This window comes from Myotis daubentonii, chromosome 17 (assembly GCF_963259705.1).
Source record: "Myotis daubentonii chromosome 17, mMyoDau2.1, whole genome shotgun sequence".
Lineage (NCBI taxonomy): Eukaryota > Metazoa > Chordata > Mammalia > Chiroptera > Vespertilionidae > Myotis > Myotis daubentonii.
In genome coordinates, this window is record NC_081856.1 from 29,436,379 (window position 1) to 29,453,833 (window position 17,455).

General features: G+C 34.5%; 1 protein-coding gene across 9 annotated transcripts in view; it reads left to right on the top strand.

Annotated features, from left to right (window-relative positions):
- TAF2 (TATA-box binding protein associated factor 2) overlaps nucleotides 1-17,455 on the top strand; it is a 77,662-nt gene that overhangs the window by 48,097 nt on the left and 12,110 nt on the right. For all 9 annotated transcript variants that reach the window (XM_059671829.1, XM_059671830.1, XM_059671832.1 and 6 more), the window contains 8 exons: nucleotides 358-610; nucleotides 906-1,046; nucleotides 3,064-3,174; nucleotides 5,055-5,248; nucleotides 6,041-6,180; nucleotides 7,473-7,542; nucleotides 11,518-11,627; nucleotides 16,420-16,649. In XM_059671829.1, coding sequence (XP_059527812.1) covers nucleotides 358-610; nucleotides 906-1,046; nucleotides 3,064-3,174; nucleotides 5,055-5,248; nucleotides 6,041-6,180; nucleotides 7,473-7,542; nucleotides 11,518-11,627; nucleotides 16,420-16,649 — 1,249 coding nt within the window. The remainder of the gene's footprint in view (nucleotides 1-357; nucleotides 611-905; nucleotides 1,047-3,063; nucleotides 3,175-5,054; nucleotides 5,249-6,040; nucleotides 6,181-7,472; nucleotides 7,543-11,517; nucleotides 11,628-16,419; nucleotides 16,650-17,455) is intronic.

Below are 17,455 nucleotides of genomic sequence, written 5' to 3' on the forward strand. Positions count from 1 at the left end.
GTCAATTATTTGGCGACAGGAAGTGAAATGAAAAAACTTGTTCTTATTCCCCTTTTTACATTATTTAATCACAAATCAAAGTCCCAAATTAATAATTTCAGGTGGAATTTCTTTGTGACAGCTAACTGTCTTACTATCCTTGGAGATCTTTTCAACATGATTGGTATAGATATTGTGTTGAAGTTAAACATAATGGGAAAGCTGTCAATGTGATTTTTAAAAAATGGATACATTAAACTCCAGGAAGACTTGAATACTGCATGTAGAAGAGAATCTGATTAATAAATGCTTTGTTTCTATTTTATGAATATGTAAAATTAAAAAGTAAATAAAAAGGAAAGTTGTGTATTCTTTCAGTGCCGATTCCCCTTTGCTGTGGATAAGGATAGACCCCGATATGTCAGTCCTGAGGAAAGTAGAATTTGAGCAAGCGGATTTCATGTGGCAGTACCAGCTCCGCTACGAGAGGGATGTGGTTGCACAGCAAGAGTCCATCTTGGCCTTGGAAAAGTTCCCCACACCAGCATCGCGGCTTGCCCTCACTGACATTCTAGAACAAGAGCAGTGTTTCTACCGAGTAAGAATGTCAGCTTGCTTCTGCCTTGCGAAGGTGAGATTACATACAGTAGAAAGAAAACAAGATTGAATACTGCATATTAAAAAAAATAGAATTCTGCCCTGGCCAGTGTGGATCAGTGGTTGGTGTGTACATAAGAATTTGGGGGGTAAGTTTGTGTATTTTCTTAGAAATGATAATGGAAGGCTAAAATGTATTAAATTTCTAAGAATTGAAGTTATTAAAAACTAATCCAATTGCATTGCTAACTTTGGGAAAGCTGTTTTATTTATTTAAAAATATGTTTGCTGTGGTGATGGAAATTACTTTGTTTTCTAATTATTTGCAGATTGCAAATTCAATGGTGAGCACATGGACAGGACCACCAGCCATGAAGTCACTCTTTACTAGAATGTTTTGTTGTAAAACTTGTCCAAACATTGTGAAAACAAACAACTTTATGAGCTTTCAAAGTTATTTTCTACAAAAGGTACAGTTTACTTTCCAAATTTCCTATGATTGTTTTATGCCACTATCTGTATATCTCAGTTTAACTTGGAGACCATTCAAATAATAGATGTGTTTACTTTATTCTAAAAGGTTTTGCCTTTGTTCTTTTTGTTTCTAAATTTTTTTCCAAAATTTTAATTAAGTGATTGCTCATTGATTTTATGAGCGGTGGAAAGTAACTCAAAATCCACATTAATACTAAAATAAATAGAAATGGATAGTTTGAATTTGGGGCTGGTTACGTTGAGGATGGAGGAATGGGTAAGCCCTAGGATGTGGACAGTATATCTGAGTAAGAGACAAGCAGCACACCACACTAGCGTCAGTCCCAGCCCTGTTACTCACTGACAGTTTGCCTGTGGACAAGTTCCTTGACCCTCTAAGCCTCAGTCTACTCAATTGTAAAATTTATCTTTTTTAGAATTAATTAAGATCAAGCATATAAAATGTTTTAAATTATATTTATCACACAGTAAGTCTTTTATAAATGATAATTTAGAAAGTGGGGATGTGATGGAGTCACTGTTTTGGGAGGGAATGTGAGGATAGCAGAGTGGTCAACATTTGGGCAATTTGGAAATCATTTGTAAAATTTTTTGAGTAATTTAATAATGAAGGCAGAGATTAGATGAACTAGATTGGATTAGAAGGAAAAGTGAAGTTGCAATAGAAAGATCTTTCTTGGTTTGGGGGTGAAGAGTATGAGAATGGAGACATGTTGAGGATAAAGCAGGCCTGAGTAAAGGACATTATGGGTTTGGTTTATTTTGGATAGAGGGATGAAATATTCAGTGGGAGCCAGTAAATATTAGAGAGATGGAGAGAATTCTGAAGGTGTTAAGGTGTGGGACACAGTTGGGAGGTTAATTTAAGAAAAGGTAAGAAGCTCCCTCTTTTCTGAGGCAGGTGGAAAGCAGATTAAAAGTAAGTGAAATGAGCCAGGTTGGTGTGGTTCAGTGGTTGATTGCCAACCATGAATTAAGGAGTCACGGTTCGATTCCGTGTCTGGCTCAATCCCTAGTTGGGGATGTGCAGGAGAAGGCTGATCAATGATTCTCATCATTGATGTTTCTATCTCTCTCTCCCTCCCTCTGCCTGTTTCTGAAATCAATAAAAACATATCTTTAAAAAATGTTTTTTAAAAAGTAAGTGAAATGATAGCTGTTGAAGGAGATGTTAAGCATTATATATGATAGAGGGAAAAGTAAAAGGATTACTTGGAAACATTGAGAGACCTGCTAAGAGTGGAAGTCATAATATATTATTTATAGTGAATTTCGTCAGTAAAACAGATTCAGGACAGTTTGGGGAAAGCCTATAGTGGTATGATCAGAGAAGTCGGTGGCATCCAGTTATTTTATTTTATTATTGATTTATTTATTTTTACTGTGTGAGCCAGGCTTCCACCTTCTTAGAAAAGTTGCCTGTGAAAATTTGAGAAGGAGAATGTTAGGCTGGATTTCAGATAATTTACCTTTTTCCTTAAGCTGAGATGGGGTGGTATTGGAGAATCAATGTCTTCTCAGACTGATGATTGAACTATATGCCTCAGTCGCTATTTCATTTAATCCTGAAAATAGTTGTGTGGTTGTGAGGCTTTTTAGTAAGCAGCTCGCTAAAATAACCCATCTTAGTAGGCAGTAGAGTAGGAGTTGAACAATGGTTTATCTAATGTTAAAACCCATACCTTTCCGACTGTAAAACCCAGAGCTGAGTATATCATTTACATGACGTATATTTCCTCTGACAGATGAAGACAGAGGCATATGGGCTAGAGAGTGCATCCAGTTACTCAGCTCCCTTGGTTTCCTGCTCAGCTCTTTTGTTAGAATGTTTGGCACATGTTCTTAGTGGGAAGGGCTGGGAGTTACGGGGGGTTTAGGCTCCATCCAGAAACCTGTGTCTGCACTAAAATAGCCCTTTTTTAACATGCACTGAATTCAATAAATTATAGTAATGAATTGAGTTATAATACTTAAAAATATTATTTTTTGTAGACTATGCCAGTTGCAATGGCTCTATTGAGAGATGTTCACAACCTTTGTCCCAAAGAAGTCTTAACGTTTATTTTAGACTTAATCAAGTACAATGACAACAGAAAAAATAAGGTAAGAAATCTTAATGATTATTATAAAACTATCCAGTGATATTTTGTTTTTAAAGAAATATTTAGACTGTGAAATCATTGTTGACTCCCTGGTACTTGAAATTTCTAGCATTAGAAGCATGTAAACATGATTTATTACAATAACCAGTGGATGAAAACCAAGATTAGTTGGTTTTTAAATGATCCTCATACCTGTTGTAATGTGGAGATAGCAGTGCCTCAGATTTTGGAGAGCCATTTAAAACTTGTTTTGGTAAAGTCTGACAACCCAACTTTATTTTTGCTCCTTTTTTATTTTACTAGAAAACAGTTCCCTTTTGGGATAATTTGTTCATTGATAATTTGATTTTTTAAAAACCATCATGTGTGTTTATTCATTTATTTATCAAAAAGCTACTGGATGCCATGATGGTTCAAGTTATTTCACCTTACTTGTTACCAGATAATCTAGCTTGTCCAATTAGGATTCTAGTATGTGGTCTGAGGGATAAATTTATTTATTTTTATTATTTTTTTAAAATATATTGTATTGATTTTTTACAGAGAGGAAGGGAGAGGGATAGAGAGTTAGAAACATTGATGAGAGAGAAACACCGATCACCTGGGTCTGAGGGATAAATTTAAAGTCTTTTGGTTTTCCTGCTTTACCTACACCCCCCTCCTCATTTTTAATTTGTGGGTTCATTCTGTGATCTAAACACTTAAGTCAGAAATAGTGGTTAAATAAATGGGCTTTGTGGGCAAAGGAGTTCCCAGAGGTAACAATGAATATAAAAATACTTGAAGAAAACAATCTGTAAGTGGTTTGAAAACAAAACTTTTCCCATAGTGTACACTTGGTTCTGTTTATTTGTTGTTGTGTGCCATATTCTTTTTTCTGCTCAGTATCTGAACATAGGACTCTTTAGGGACTCTATTGTCATGTGTAACCATGTGAGGTTCTGCCTCCACAATGTAAGTCAAAAGGGGGTAGGTATTCCTCTTCCGTCCTTGGCAGTTTGTGGTAGAATTAACTCACTTGCTCCATGTTCAGATTCCCAGGCTAGAGTATCTGATTTCCTGAGTTTAAATCAAGTCACACCCAGATTGCCTTTCAGTAAATTGTTTCTCTGAGAATTGACTGCGATATGGGTTTAGGAATTAGATTTTTATGGTTTCCTCTTCCATTTTCTCTGTTTTTGCTAGAAACTCCTATTATTCCTGTGCTATGTCTTCTACACCAACCCTCCAATTTCCTTATGCTTCCCTTCCTATTTTTTCTCAGTTTACTTCTGCTCAAAAACTTTAGTTTTTAAAAAAAACTTAATATTTCAGTTTAATTTTGATCCTGATTCTCTGCATATTTCTTTTTAAAATGTTTTACTATTGGGAGGCATCTCTTTGGTTATTTCTCAGACAATATTAATGATAGTTTAGGATTTTTTTCCACCTGCATGTTTTTCCCCTTTGAATACTCTATTTCCTTCAAGTTGCGTTTTCCCCTTTGTTTGTTCTGGTCTTTTTTATGTTGATACTTTTCTGAAATATCTGGTGATCTTTGGTTACATGTTTATATGTGAGAGGAAAGCACTAAGGAGCTGATTTGAAGCTCTGTATTACCAGCAGGATTTATGGACTTTGGTTTTCCTTTTAGAGAAATCTGGCTAGGTTACTATAAGAGTGCCTTTCATATAGTAAGTATTTATTGTGTTAACTACTATATTACTAGTTATGAATCTCACTTTTTTTTTCTATGTGTGACTCTGTGCAAAACACAGAGTTGAGTACTTACCAATTTATGTTTTTAGATAAATTATGGTCTTAGGTTGTAAATATTTTATTTTATTAATTTTTTAATAGAAGCGTGAATTTTATCTTTATATAATAATTTTTTTGGCTTAGTTTTCAGATAACTATTATCGTGCAGAAATGATTGATGCCCTTGCCAACTCTGTTACACCTGCAGTCAGTGTGAATAATGAAGTTCGAACTTTAGATAATTTAAATCCAGATGTGCGACTCATTCTTGAAGAAATCACCAGGTTTTTGAATATGGAAAAACTTCTTCCAAGTTATAGACACACCATCACTGTGAGGTATGATAATTCTTTACATTTTCTTTATGCTTTAAAGTTATTTGTTTTATAATTACAAGCAAATTTATTTTCATTATAGAAAACTGGGAAATACAGTAAAGATAAAGGAGAAGATTAAAATCCTATGGTTCTATCATCCACAGATAAATTATTACTATACTGTTTTGGAGAGTAGCCTTCTAATGTTTTTCCTCTTGTAACAATATAAATGTTTAATTACTGGACATATATTGTATATATAATTTTTGCATTCTGCTTATATCAAATACTTTCTCATGTCATCAGGAATTCTTCAAAAGCATTATTTTTATGTCTGCAAAATATTTTATCTCATTGGATATAATAGCATTTTTCTATTAGACTCTTTTAAGATGACCTTTTGCTTTTTTCAACTTTTTTGTATATAATTATCAAAAAGTTCTATTTCCTTAGGAGTTTGCTAAAAAGAGTTGATTCACTGTTTCAAATATTGTGAACAATTTAACCTTTCACATTTATTATTTATTAAACTATAAAACTACTAAAACTTATGGTGAAAATAATAAGTATATTAATACCTGAAATTGGATTTACAAATAAGCTTTAAAATTTATTTTCCTTTCATAGGATTTAGATGTTTAAAACTGTTATGATTGTTGCAAAAACTTAATGTTATGCAATTAAAGGTGGATTCAAATCAGGTCAATTTTTTTAGTTCACTGTTACAGATAGATAAATTTCTAATGCCTAGCAAACAAATTTGATTCAGACTACTTTAACAAAAGAATTTCACTGTAAATACTATTTCCCTAGTTGTTTGAGAGCCATACGAGTGCTTCAGAAGAATGGTCATGTTCCGAGCGATCCAACTCTTTTTAAATCCTACGCAGAATATGGCCACTTTGTGGACATTAGGATAGCAGCTCTGGAAGCAGTTGTTGATTATACTAAAGGTAATGCTTTAGAAATATTTGTTCATATCATTTTAGAAAGAAATGTTTACTATTTAAAGTCAGTTGTAGATATTGCGGTTTTCTTATTATGTAAAATACAATTTTAACTTTAAATTCTTAATTCACTGATTTTGTGGTCAATGTAGAATTCTTATAAGAATTAGTAAGTGAGGGAAAAGAATAAAATTATAAGTAGATATCTTTGGTCTTTCCAAGAAGTCAGTATACCATTCTTATATTTTTAATTATGAGTTATTTTAAGAAATAGGAGATTTTTGTAAATTTTTAACTATATAAGGATTCAAGGCGACATCATGCTCCTATCTCAGATTTGTATCTGAAAATAGAGCAAGAGACATCATCAGGAGCTTCAGTACAGGGATTAAGCAAGGCTTATAAAGTTGGGGGAAAATAAGGCCAAAAATAATTAAGAGAAAACTACAGAGTCAAAACATTTTCAGAAATACAGAGGAGAAATATAAAGAAATGAAAGGTAAGTCATGAAGAAAGGAGCAGGTGGCAGAAAAGAAATAATCCAAGAAGTAATAGAATACTGTGACAGGGTGTCAGTGAAATTGAACTGAGCTATTGAGAGGTGTCTAAATGTGATCCATGAATTGAAGATCATTTGAAAATGGAAACTATTAGAAATAAAATTATTAAAATAAAGCTTTTCAAGTCATAATAGCAAAACTTGTTGGAAAGGTGAATGGGAATAGCTAATGAGTCATTTTATTGGTTAATATAGTTACAGCACTTTTTTTTGTAGTTACTTTTTATGTGATGTTGAAAAGTTAAGGCTGCTCTTTAGTCTTAGATGAAAGAAACCACTTGGGCAAAAACAGTTCACTATTTTAAAAAAATAATATAGTTGAGATACCATTGAGCATCAGTCTTCTCTATAATTTGATTTACGCTTCTAGAAACACGATTTTATTTAAGTACATTCTGTCCATTTAGAGTTTAGGGCTCACTAAATTATAATTTAGGGCTAATTTAGGGCTCAATAAATTTTAATTTGCTTTATGTTGTATTTGCCATTGATTTGAGCTATAGTGAAAAATATACGCTTGGCCCTGTTTTATGTTTTGGCTACATAGAGCACAGTACTTATAAAATTTACGAAGTGGTCTATTACATGGGGAAAAAATGTAAAGAAGTTGTCTGCAGCTTTTGACTCTGATTTAAATCCAGCCAAGGAAGAGTCCTAATACTAAGTGTGAACTCCTTGCCTGTCACTTGTTTAATTGGTTATAATTGCAACAAATATATTTCTTTATTTTTATTTTCAGTGGACAGGAGTTATGAAGAACTGCAGTGGCTCCTTAATATGATTCAGAATGACCCTGTACCCTATGTAAGGTTAGTTTTTGTGCTATAATTATTTTTTAAAGTCCTAAAGTAAATTGAATAATTTCAGAAGATTATGCATGCAAAAGTCTTTGTTATTTTTGAAAACATAGGAATATGTTAGGCTTTTATCACGCCCTTTCTAAATTTATTAATTTGATGTGGCTTTGAGAAGACGTTTAAAAATACGTTGTTAATAAATAAAACTTATTTTCTGTAACTTTACATATGATTTCTATTGTAACTTAAAGGAAAGCTTTTGTAGTGCATCTAGAGGATCTCTTATGTACCCAAAATTATGAAACCTCTACTGATTGGCTGAACTTACTTTAAAAATAATTAAGAGCAACGTTTTGGTATATTCCATTTGTTCTTTTCTATCTCATATAAAATCTTAATTTTTCTTAAGTAGGTGTGATTATGTGTGTTTTTGTATTTCCTTCTAATCTTCTTTTCTGTTTTCTTTTGCAAAGTAGGATGTTTATGGTTTAATCAAATAGGATTTTTTTTTTTATCATTTTTGTCTTTCTTTGCACGTATTAAACACTTAAAATTTTTATTCATTTTAACATGATTTCATAAAATAAATTTTGGCAGCTGGAAAGTCACTTAGGTTGTAGCCATTCCAACTGGAAACAAGAACATAGAGCTAGATATTAATTGTGTGGCTCAACTTTACACACCAGTTGGCAGGTAGTTATTTTCTTCTAAAAAGTCAAACAAACTCTGCCTTCTAACCTCACTGAAATGTATCTGGGCATGAGGAATTCACATAAGTCACCTTATATTTAAGTGTTTTAAATGATGCTTATTACATAAATCTTCTTTATACAAAGTTTTGCTGTTAATATTTTATAGTTCTTCATTTGTGATCTAAATTGTATTTTAAATAATTTGTCTTGTGATTGTTATATAATAAGGATAAAGGTTACATGGACAAAAATCTTATAATCATTCATTCTAAAATACATATTTATATAAAAGATGATATGCAAAAGACCTGCCTATATCTCTTTTTTTTAATATATTGATTTTTTACAGAGAGGAAGGGAGAGAGATAGAGAGTTAGAAACATCGATGAGAGAGAAACATCGATCAGCTGCCTCCTGCACATCTCCCACTGGGGATGTGCCAGCAACCCTGGTACATGCCCTTGACCGGAATTGAGCCTGGGACCTTTCAGTCTGCAGGCCGACGTTCTATCCACTGAGCCAAACCGGTTTTGGCCTGCCTATATCTCTTATCTGGCAGAGCTCATGCATTTGAAAGTTTATATCCTACTGATAGCAAGTAGGAACAGAAAGTATAAATACAGAATAAATGAAACTTACCATATATTCATTTGTTTTCAATACACATCAATAGAACTAACATTAAGATGCATATTTCTGCCCTAGCCGGTTTGCTCTGTGGATAGAGTATCAGCCTGCGGACTAAAAGGTTCTGGGTTTGATTCCAGTCAAGGGCACATGCCTGGGTTGCTGGTTTGATCCCCAGTAGAGGGCGTGCAGGAGGCAGCCGATCAATGATTCTCATCATTGATGTTTCTATCTCTCTCTCCCTCTCCATTCCTCTCTGAAATAAATAAAAATATATTTTTAAAAAAGATTCATATTTCTGAGATCTTAGAATTGTGTTTTGAAAACCATTTTAAGCAGGTTTTGAATTCTGTAATATTTGAAATTTTTATATTTCTGAATTATATGCTGTACAGTCTAAATAATTGCTTTTGAAATACTGTTGTAGAACTGTTAATATTCAAATTTCAAGAGCTCTAATATTTATAATCTGAGATGAAAATCTCTTTAAGGATATATTTCATGATTATTTTTGACATGTTTTCTTTTTAATTCATGTGTTTCACTTAGAGCACCAATAGGCTTTACTTAAAATCATCTAACCCATAGTTTACTCATAGTTTAAAAAATTCAACATGTTGCCCAGCCAGGGTGGCTCAGTGGTTGAGCTTCGACCCATGAACCAAGAGGTTGCCAGTTTGATTCCCGGTCGGGGCATGTGCCAGGGTTGCTTGGTCCCCAGTAGAGGGCTTGCAGGAGGCAGGTGATCAATGTTTCTCTGTCATCAATGTTTCTATCTCCCTACCCCTCTTCCTTCCCCTCTCTCTAAAATCAATTAAAAAACTCAACACATCTTTAAAAATATTTAATGGCAGTAAGCGTTAACACAGCAATTACTTTATGTGTACTTTTTGGTGTGTTGGGACATCTATCTCTATTTTTATTTCTCTGCATTTTATACTTTCAATAGGAACTCAAGTCTTGTTTTCTTTGTTCCATCTTTTCTTTTTCTTTTTTTCTTTCTCTATTGAGGTATAATTGACAAATAACATAGTATCTATTAGTTATATTGCATTAGGTTAAGTAGGCTATTTTTAAAAATGACATGGAATTATCTTCTCATTTTGGAATCAAGCATGCATATGATCACAGTGTATCAATTCAAGGGACGTACATCCTATGCTTTTTTTCATGGGAGTTTTTGAATATTTTTTTGGTTTTGGTTTGACTCCATTTCTATAGATAGTGATTGACAATGGTATTTGACTAGCCCACCAAAAAACTGTTCAATTGTCTAGGGAAATAATAAGATGTTTTGGCTGCTGTCAATATGACATAAACCCATGACTTTCTTAGGATTTGCTTCTGGTTTGTTCCAGATGTCTGAAACATATGGTGAGTTTTGATATTTAATCTCTGCAAAAATTAAACATAAGATTCTCATTGTCTTTCCTTAAATTTTATCTCCTTTTGAGTATTTAAAGAAACGTTTAATTGTTAAAAGTAATGCATATATTAATCATTACTGCTCTTTTAGTAATAATTTCAAAGTTATCCCCAGAGTACCCTTTACAATTCTTTGGTATGGCTTTAAAGAATGCACTGATCTGCATAAATACCATAAAGTTTTATTTGTTCTCATAGCCTTTCAGTAGTCTTTCATATGGTCTTAAAATTTCAAAGCACAAAAGGATGTTAACAGTGAGAGTCCACATAGTTCGGTTTTACAGACATAAAATTGAATCCGAAAGGGATTAAGTGACTTAACTACAACCTACTAGTCCATTTTTCTTCCATCTCTTTCTCAAGTACTAATCTGATTTGATATCTTTCCACCAACAATTAAATATAAAAATTTCCCAGGTTCACCACCTTTTTTAAAGTTTTGCTAGCATCAATAAAAAATATAACCTCAGTTTCTTTTTTCCTCCATTATATCCAAGCATGCCATTACTCTGAGGTTTGAATTTCTCAGACCTCGTCATAGGCCTGGCTTTTATCCCTTCACTAAATGTTAAATTACTGTCAAAGCCTCCTTGCTTCTTTTCTTTCTCTATCCTCTTTTTATGGTGTTTTTCAGAAGACTCCATATGTTCAGGTAAAAACTCCTAATAGCAGAGTATAACTGTTGCCATCTGTATGGATCTTTGTTATTATAAATCTGCCTCTTCTAAATCTCAGCTTATTTTGAGGAAACGTTTTGCAATCTCCATATTTGAAATGCTTCTGCACATTTCCATGCTTGACAAAGAAACTATATTAACAAAGTTTATATTCATTTGTATTTATCTCAAATGTAGACTTCTTGGCCTAGATGTGATCTTTTTTTGTCCCATTTTAAGATTTTTATATTTTCTGATCAGTTTTTTCTTAAAACTTTTCTAAGGAGAGTAATACATTCATTTTAGAAGCAGGCAGGGAATGATTGGCTAAGAATACACAGAGTCAGGTTTTAGAAGATCTCATTGTACAGTAAGGCAATTTTAGAAAGAAAACCCACCAGAATTTAGCGGGGGGAAAAACAAAAAACAGTATAAAAGGTATATAGTAATATACACCTTTTGAAATGAAACTCAGGCACAAAGCTAGATCTAAAGAAGGGAGATGATAAAATAGGAAGAAGGAACTGCAGGTAATTTTCAAATTTTTTAATTTAATGATAGGCAAAATTTTATTTTTTCCCCTCCAGACATAAGATTCTACACATGTTGACTAAGAACCCACCATTTACTAAGAACATGGAGTCTCCCTTATGCAATGAAGCCCTGGTAGATCAACTTTGGAAACTTATGAATTCGGGTAAGAAAATAGTAGCTTTCAAAAAAACAAAATTATGACTGGATTATTTTCATTTTATAACAGGTTTTCAATACTTTTTTCTTTTTTTTTTTTTAAGTAGGTTACTTAACACATCTACCTTCACAATGGTGGATGTGATAAGGTTTGCTAAGGATATATTTACTCACTTTGCCCCAAAGGGTAATTGAAGAAACAAAAATATTAATTTATGTGAAAGTGTCTCAGATGTTTAAGGAGCTTTAAATATTAACCTGCAAAGTATTATTGTTGTTTTTATTTCATAAGGTTACAAAGGGTTGAAAATAAGTCTTTTCCCTTTATTCTTAGGAAATTACATATGTATACACATACAAATAAAAATGAAATTTGCTGTTTTTTACTTAGTGTAAGATGGACAGAAAGATGGGACAGAACTGCCCTTTGGTCCCACTTCGTACACATTTTCAAGCTTCTATCTATAAGGACATTATTGAAAAATGTCTTGAAAAAGTGACTTTCAATGTGAACTTTCTTCTCAGCAGCTTTTTGACTTGATCAGCTTTAATAGCAATTACTTCAGAAAATGAAGAGATGATCTTTTTTAGGACTGGATTTACTACTTAGTGGTTTGTCTTCATATTCTTTCTGATTTGAATAGAGACCATCAATACTGGGTTTCCTCCTTTCTTCTTGAGTGCTGTTGTATTCCAGGTAAGCAGGGTTGGTCTCCAAGTTTCACTGCCAATGAAGACAGAATGGATGCATTAAGAAAGTGATGACTGTTTTATCAATATACTAGAGGCCTGTGCATGAAATTCATATAGGGTAGGGTCCCTAGGCCTGGCCTCCCCACCTCCTCCTCCCCTCACACCCTCACACCCTCAGTGCCCTGCCATCGCTGCAGGTAGCCTGCTATTTTCCACGCTGCCCCTTGGTGGTCAGTGCATGTCATAGCGAGCGATCGAACTCCCGCTCTCCTGGTCAAACTCCCAAGTGGACAATTTGCATATTAGCCTTTTATATTTATAGATGAGCATTCCTTGCCATGTCAGTGATTGGGGTGAGAGGGTCTTCAAAATGCTGTCACAGACATTGGCAGCTGTTCCAAGGCCTCTGTCTAGCGCAGTGGTCGGCAAACTCATTAGTCAACAGAGCCAAATATCAACAGTACAACGACTGAAATTTATTTTAAGAGCCAAATTTTTTAAACTTAAACTATATAGGTAGGTACATTGTTATTAACTTAATCAGGGTACTCCTAAGGCTTAGGAAGAGCCACACTCAAGGGGCCAAAGAGCTGCAAGTGGCTCGCGAGCTGCAGTTTGCCGACCACAGGTCTAGTGGAATTGATTGATTTGGGATCCTAGCATTTTAGATCTTGGAGGATCTAACGACCAGATAAGTTAACTGCTCTCATTTAGGGCCCAGGCAATTGACTTGCCCAAGATCACACAGCTAACTGGAATTAAGCAGAAGTGATTTTTCCCACTATGCTGTTCAACTTAAATTCCACTATAATGACAACCATTTTAAGATTTTATTCCATGGTTTTGAAATACAGGGCAGTTCTGATTTTTTATCTTTTTTCTTTTTTTTTTTTTTGTAATTTTAACAGAAGCACCACTATTCCATTTTTTAGCTCTCTTGTAGCCTTAAATTTTAATATTTATAAGTCAATTATTTGAAGGAAAACACACCATCTGGAACTCCCTCAGAAACAAAACAATAATGTTCATTCCTCCATCCAAACTAAAGGTAAACCCAAACCAAAAAGCCCACATAGAAATAAAAAGTAAAAACCATAGCCTCGCCAATGTGGCTCAGTGGTTGAGCTTCAACCTATGAACTAAGAGGCTACTAGTTCGATTCCCGATCAGGGCACATTCCCAGGTTGTGGGCTTGATACCCAGCAGGAGACGGAGGCAGCCGATCGATGTTTCTCTTTCTCATTGATGCTCCTGCCTATCTCTCTTCCTTCCTCAAAAAAAAAAAAAAAAAAAAAAAAGTAAAAAGCTTTAGTGTAGTGGTTTAGTGAAATTTAGCAGCCTTCACTAAGCTGCCTAATTATCCTTAATCTGACTTTAAAACATAAAACTGAACATCCTGGCTTATGAAAACACATTTCCATTTGCTTTTAAAAATTAAAATAATAGTTTTTTAAATTAAAATAATTCAGTTGCTTAACTGGTTTCAATGACATCTGTAACAAAATGGTCAGGATGGCAGCAGAGATAAATAATAAGGTGATATTGTTCTTCAGGGTTTTCTTCCAGTACAAATGTACCCTAAACCATTCTTGTTTTTCTAATGATACAATGCCTAAGATGCACTCCTTTTCTTGCTACACCCACGAATATGTAGACATAGGGCTAGCTGCTCTGTCAGGATCCCTCCCTTCTTTTAGAGCAGCAGTTCTCAACCTGTGGGTCGCGACCCCTTTGTGGGTCAAACGACCCTTTCACAGGGGTCACCTAAGACCATCGGGAAACACATATAATTACATATTGTTTTTGTGATTAATCACTATGCTTTAATTATGTTCAATTTGTAACAGTGAAATTGGGGGTCACCACAACTGTATTAAAGGGCTGCGGGCATTAGGAAGGTTGAGAACCACTGTCTTAGAGGTTGAGCCCCTCCATCCTCTGTGTGAAAGGCCCAGGATTCTGATGCTTTGAGGAGAATAATAATGAAGGCCTACAAAATGAAGCAATGCCAGGCTAGTAAGGTGTCCAGATATGCATATTCCAGAGAAGGGAATGGATTTCCAGTGTAAATTCTTTCATTTTGTACTGTTCTTCCCATTTCTGTGTTTTTTGGGTTTGTTTTTTTTTTATAGTTTTTAGGGCATAAAAACCTTATCCTCCTACCTTTCTTTTGCTTCTAACAGTGCTATGCTATGTTTCTGCTACCTTTAAACACAATGGCAGAATGAAGGTGTCTCAGATGGGATTCACGGTAGCTCCTTCACAGACAGCAGTGTGGCATGCAGAGTCCTCAGCACAGTGTAGTGTAGTATGAACTCCATAAAATTATAATTCCTTTTGTATGGATTACCTTTGCATATAATCTACACTAATAAAAGAGAAACATGCAAATTGGTGTCACTCTGCTACGCCCACCAGCCCATCAGGGTGACTATGCAAATTAACCCAACAAAGATGCCAGTTAATTTGCATACATGGGTGCGGAGTGAAGACTGAAGGCTCTGGCCGGAGTGAAGACTTAAGACTGAAGAGGCTTGGCTTCTCGCTGTGGCCGGAGGGGAGAAGCCAAGCCTCCGCTGCGGTCGGACCAAAGGCCTGGGTCCCGGGTGCTGGAGGAAAACCTGTGCCGGCAGCCAGGGGAGGGAAGGCCTATTGTGCGAATCTCCATGCAATGGGCTCCTAGTTAATATAATATTTACTTATCTACTAGAATAAATCTCATCAGAATCACTATAGTCGATTATAATTTATTTTCTTATTCTAATATTTGTTCTTGAAAATCACAAAGCTTAATATTTATGCTGTCCAAAATTTGCTGTAAATGCTTCTTTCTTTTTTGTTTCTTCTTTTTAAATATTATGCTACTCTTTTGAAACCACATTCTAATTTTAATATTTATAAGGTTTATTTTCTTATCTGGAAGAATTTATATATTTCTTCTTCTCACTTGTTTTAAATTCTCTAGATCATTTTAAATTTGGCCTGGAAACCATATAAATTACCTAACCCCAGGTGCAATTTTTATCTTAGTCAGTCAGTTCTATTTGATGGCAGTACCTACCGGGAGTGCTCTACGGGGCGGGGAAAAAGGAAAGTGAGAAAGAACTCTGGTATCTGGCCTGTCATTGATTTGGGCCAATCTGAGATCAAACCCCTATTTTGGAGGAATTGAAAGAACTTGCCTCTAGTCTCTCAGCTACTTTAAGCTGAATTTCTACACAGGCAGTCTTCTCCTCCATACATGTTGTACTGTCTGTAGCCACCTCTGGGGTTTGCTTAGCATTGTTATTATTATTGCTATTATTTATTTTTTTAAAACAAACACCTAGTATAGCAACACTAATATAAAGGTGTTTAGCAAAATATTTTCCTCCTCTACAATAAGTCCAATTTTAGAATTATGTTATTTCAAGTAGTTGTAGGGTTTCTTATATTTAAAACCTGAACATAATAAATTTGAGAGTTAGGAGAATATGTTTCGCCAAAACCGGTTTGGCTCAGTGGGTAGAGTGTCGGACCGAAAGGTCCCAGGTTCGATTCCGGTCAAGGGCATGTACCTTGGTTGCGGGCACATCCCTAGTAGGAGATGTGCAGGAGGCAGCTGATCGATGTTTCTCTCTCATCGATGTTTCTAACTCTCTCTCTCCCTTCCTCTCTGTAAAAAATCAATAAAATATATTTTTTTAAAAATGTTTCAAATGCTAGGGTTTATGAAGGCTCATGGAGCACTGTCTTTCTAACAGATTATTAAAGAAGAAAATCAGACAAGATGAACAGAGAATGAACGAATGTGGAAGAAAATTTAAAGGCAGAAAACAATACTTTTTAAAAATTCATTTTGTAAAGAAGAATGGTGTGACGATAAAAACACTTTTCCAATTATAACATTCACTCGTTCATTCACAAACATTGATTGTTCCTGTAACAATTTATAAATATCCGTGTTAGGATAAGATGCATCTTTAGGGTAGAGGGTTTGCCAGTGGGGCCTAGGTCAAGGGATGGTTCTTTTTAAGCATGATAATCCTTTCATCCCTCTGCATAAGTTCTGGAACAGATAAAAATGTACAGGTAAATGTGTATATTTTTCTTTATTTACTTTTTAGGTACTTCACATGACTGGAGGCTACGGTGTGGTGCTGTGGACTTGTATTTCACACTTTTTGGCCTCAGTAGACCTTCCTGCTTACCCTTGCCAGAGCTTGGGTTGGTTCTTAATCTAAAAGAGAAAAAAGCTGTCTTGAATCCAACCATAATTCCAGAGGTCATCACAGGCAACCAAGAAACTGCAATTAATCCAAGTAGCCACGCACAGCTAGTTGGATTTCAGAACCCTGTAAGAATTGCATGTGTTACAGATGTAATTTTATTATATTGAGCTCTCTAGAGAAGAGAATTGTTTCTTTTGAACTGGCAAGTTTTAAAGCCTCAGACAGTTTTTTTGTACCTTTTGAGAAACTGCTGGCATTCATTTAGCACTGTGTAGTTTACAAAGTGCTACTGACAGCTGCATAGTGCTGCCAGTCCCTTTACTCCTTTATGATGACATAATGATTGTTTATACTGAGCATACAATTTCTTCGTTGAGTAGTAGAAAATTGACATGAATATTTAGCCTGTTATATGTTAACCTTCTTGTCCATATATGGTAATGGAACACTGAACACAAGGGGCCCTGACTTTTTTCCCCTACTCTGTGTAATACCTAGCATAGTTCTAAACATAATGAGTGCTTGGCAAATGAAAAGCTTCTTGAATTAAATAAGTAGAAAGATAATAAATGATCACGGAAATGAGTAATCTGATTTGGGAGGAGATTATGCATTACATTTTAAAATTTTATATATATTATGCTTGCCTTTGCAAAGTTTTATTTCTAGCTATGTATTATAAAATTACCAGAATTTTTTAGAAAGACCTTTAGGATACATATCAACCATTTTACTATAATTTAAAGGACATTTTTCAGAAATGATTTTCTTATTGATGACAAAATGTTCCCAATACTTCAAACTTCATTTTTCACCAATATTTAGACCAGATTACTTGCCTAGCAATTCCCTACTGGTGTTTTGGCACTTTAACATTCAGATTCTGTCTATGCCAGTTAGAACTAGTCATTTCAAATTACTTATAACCGAG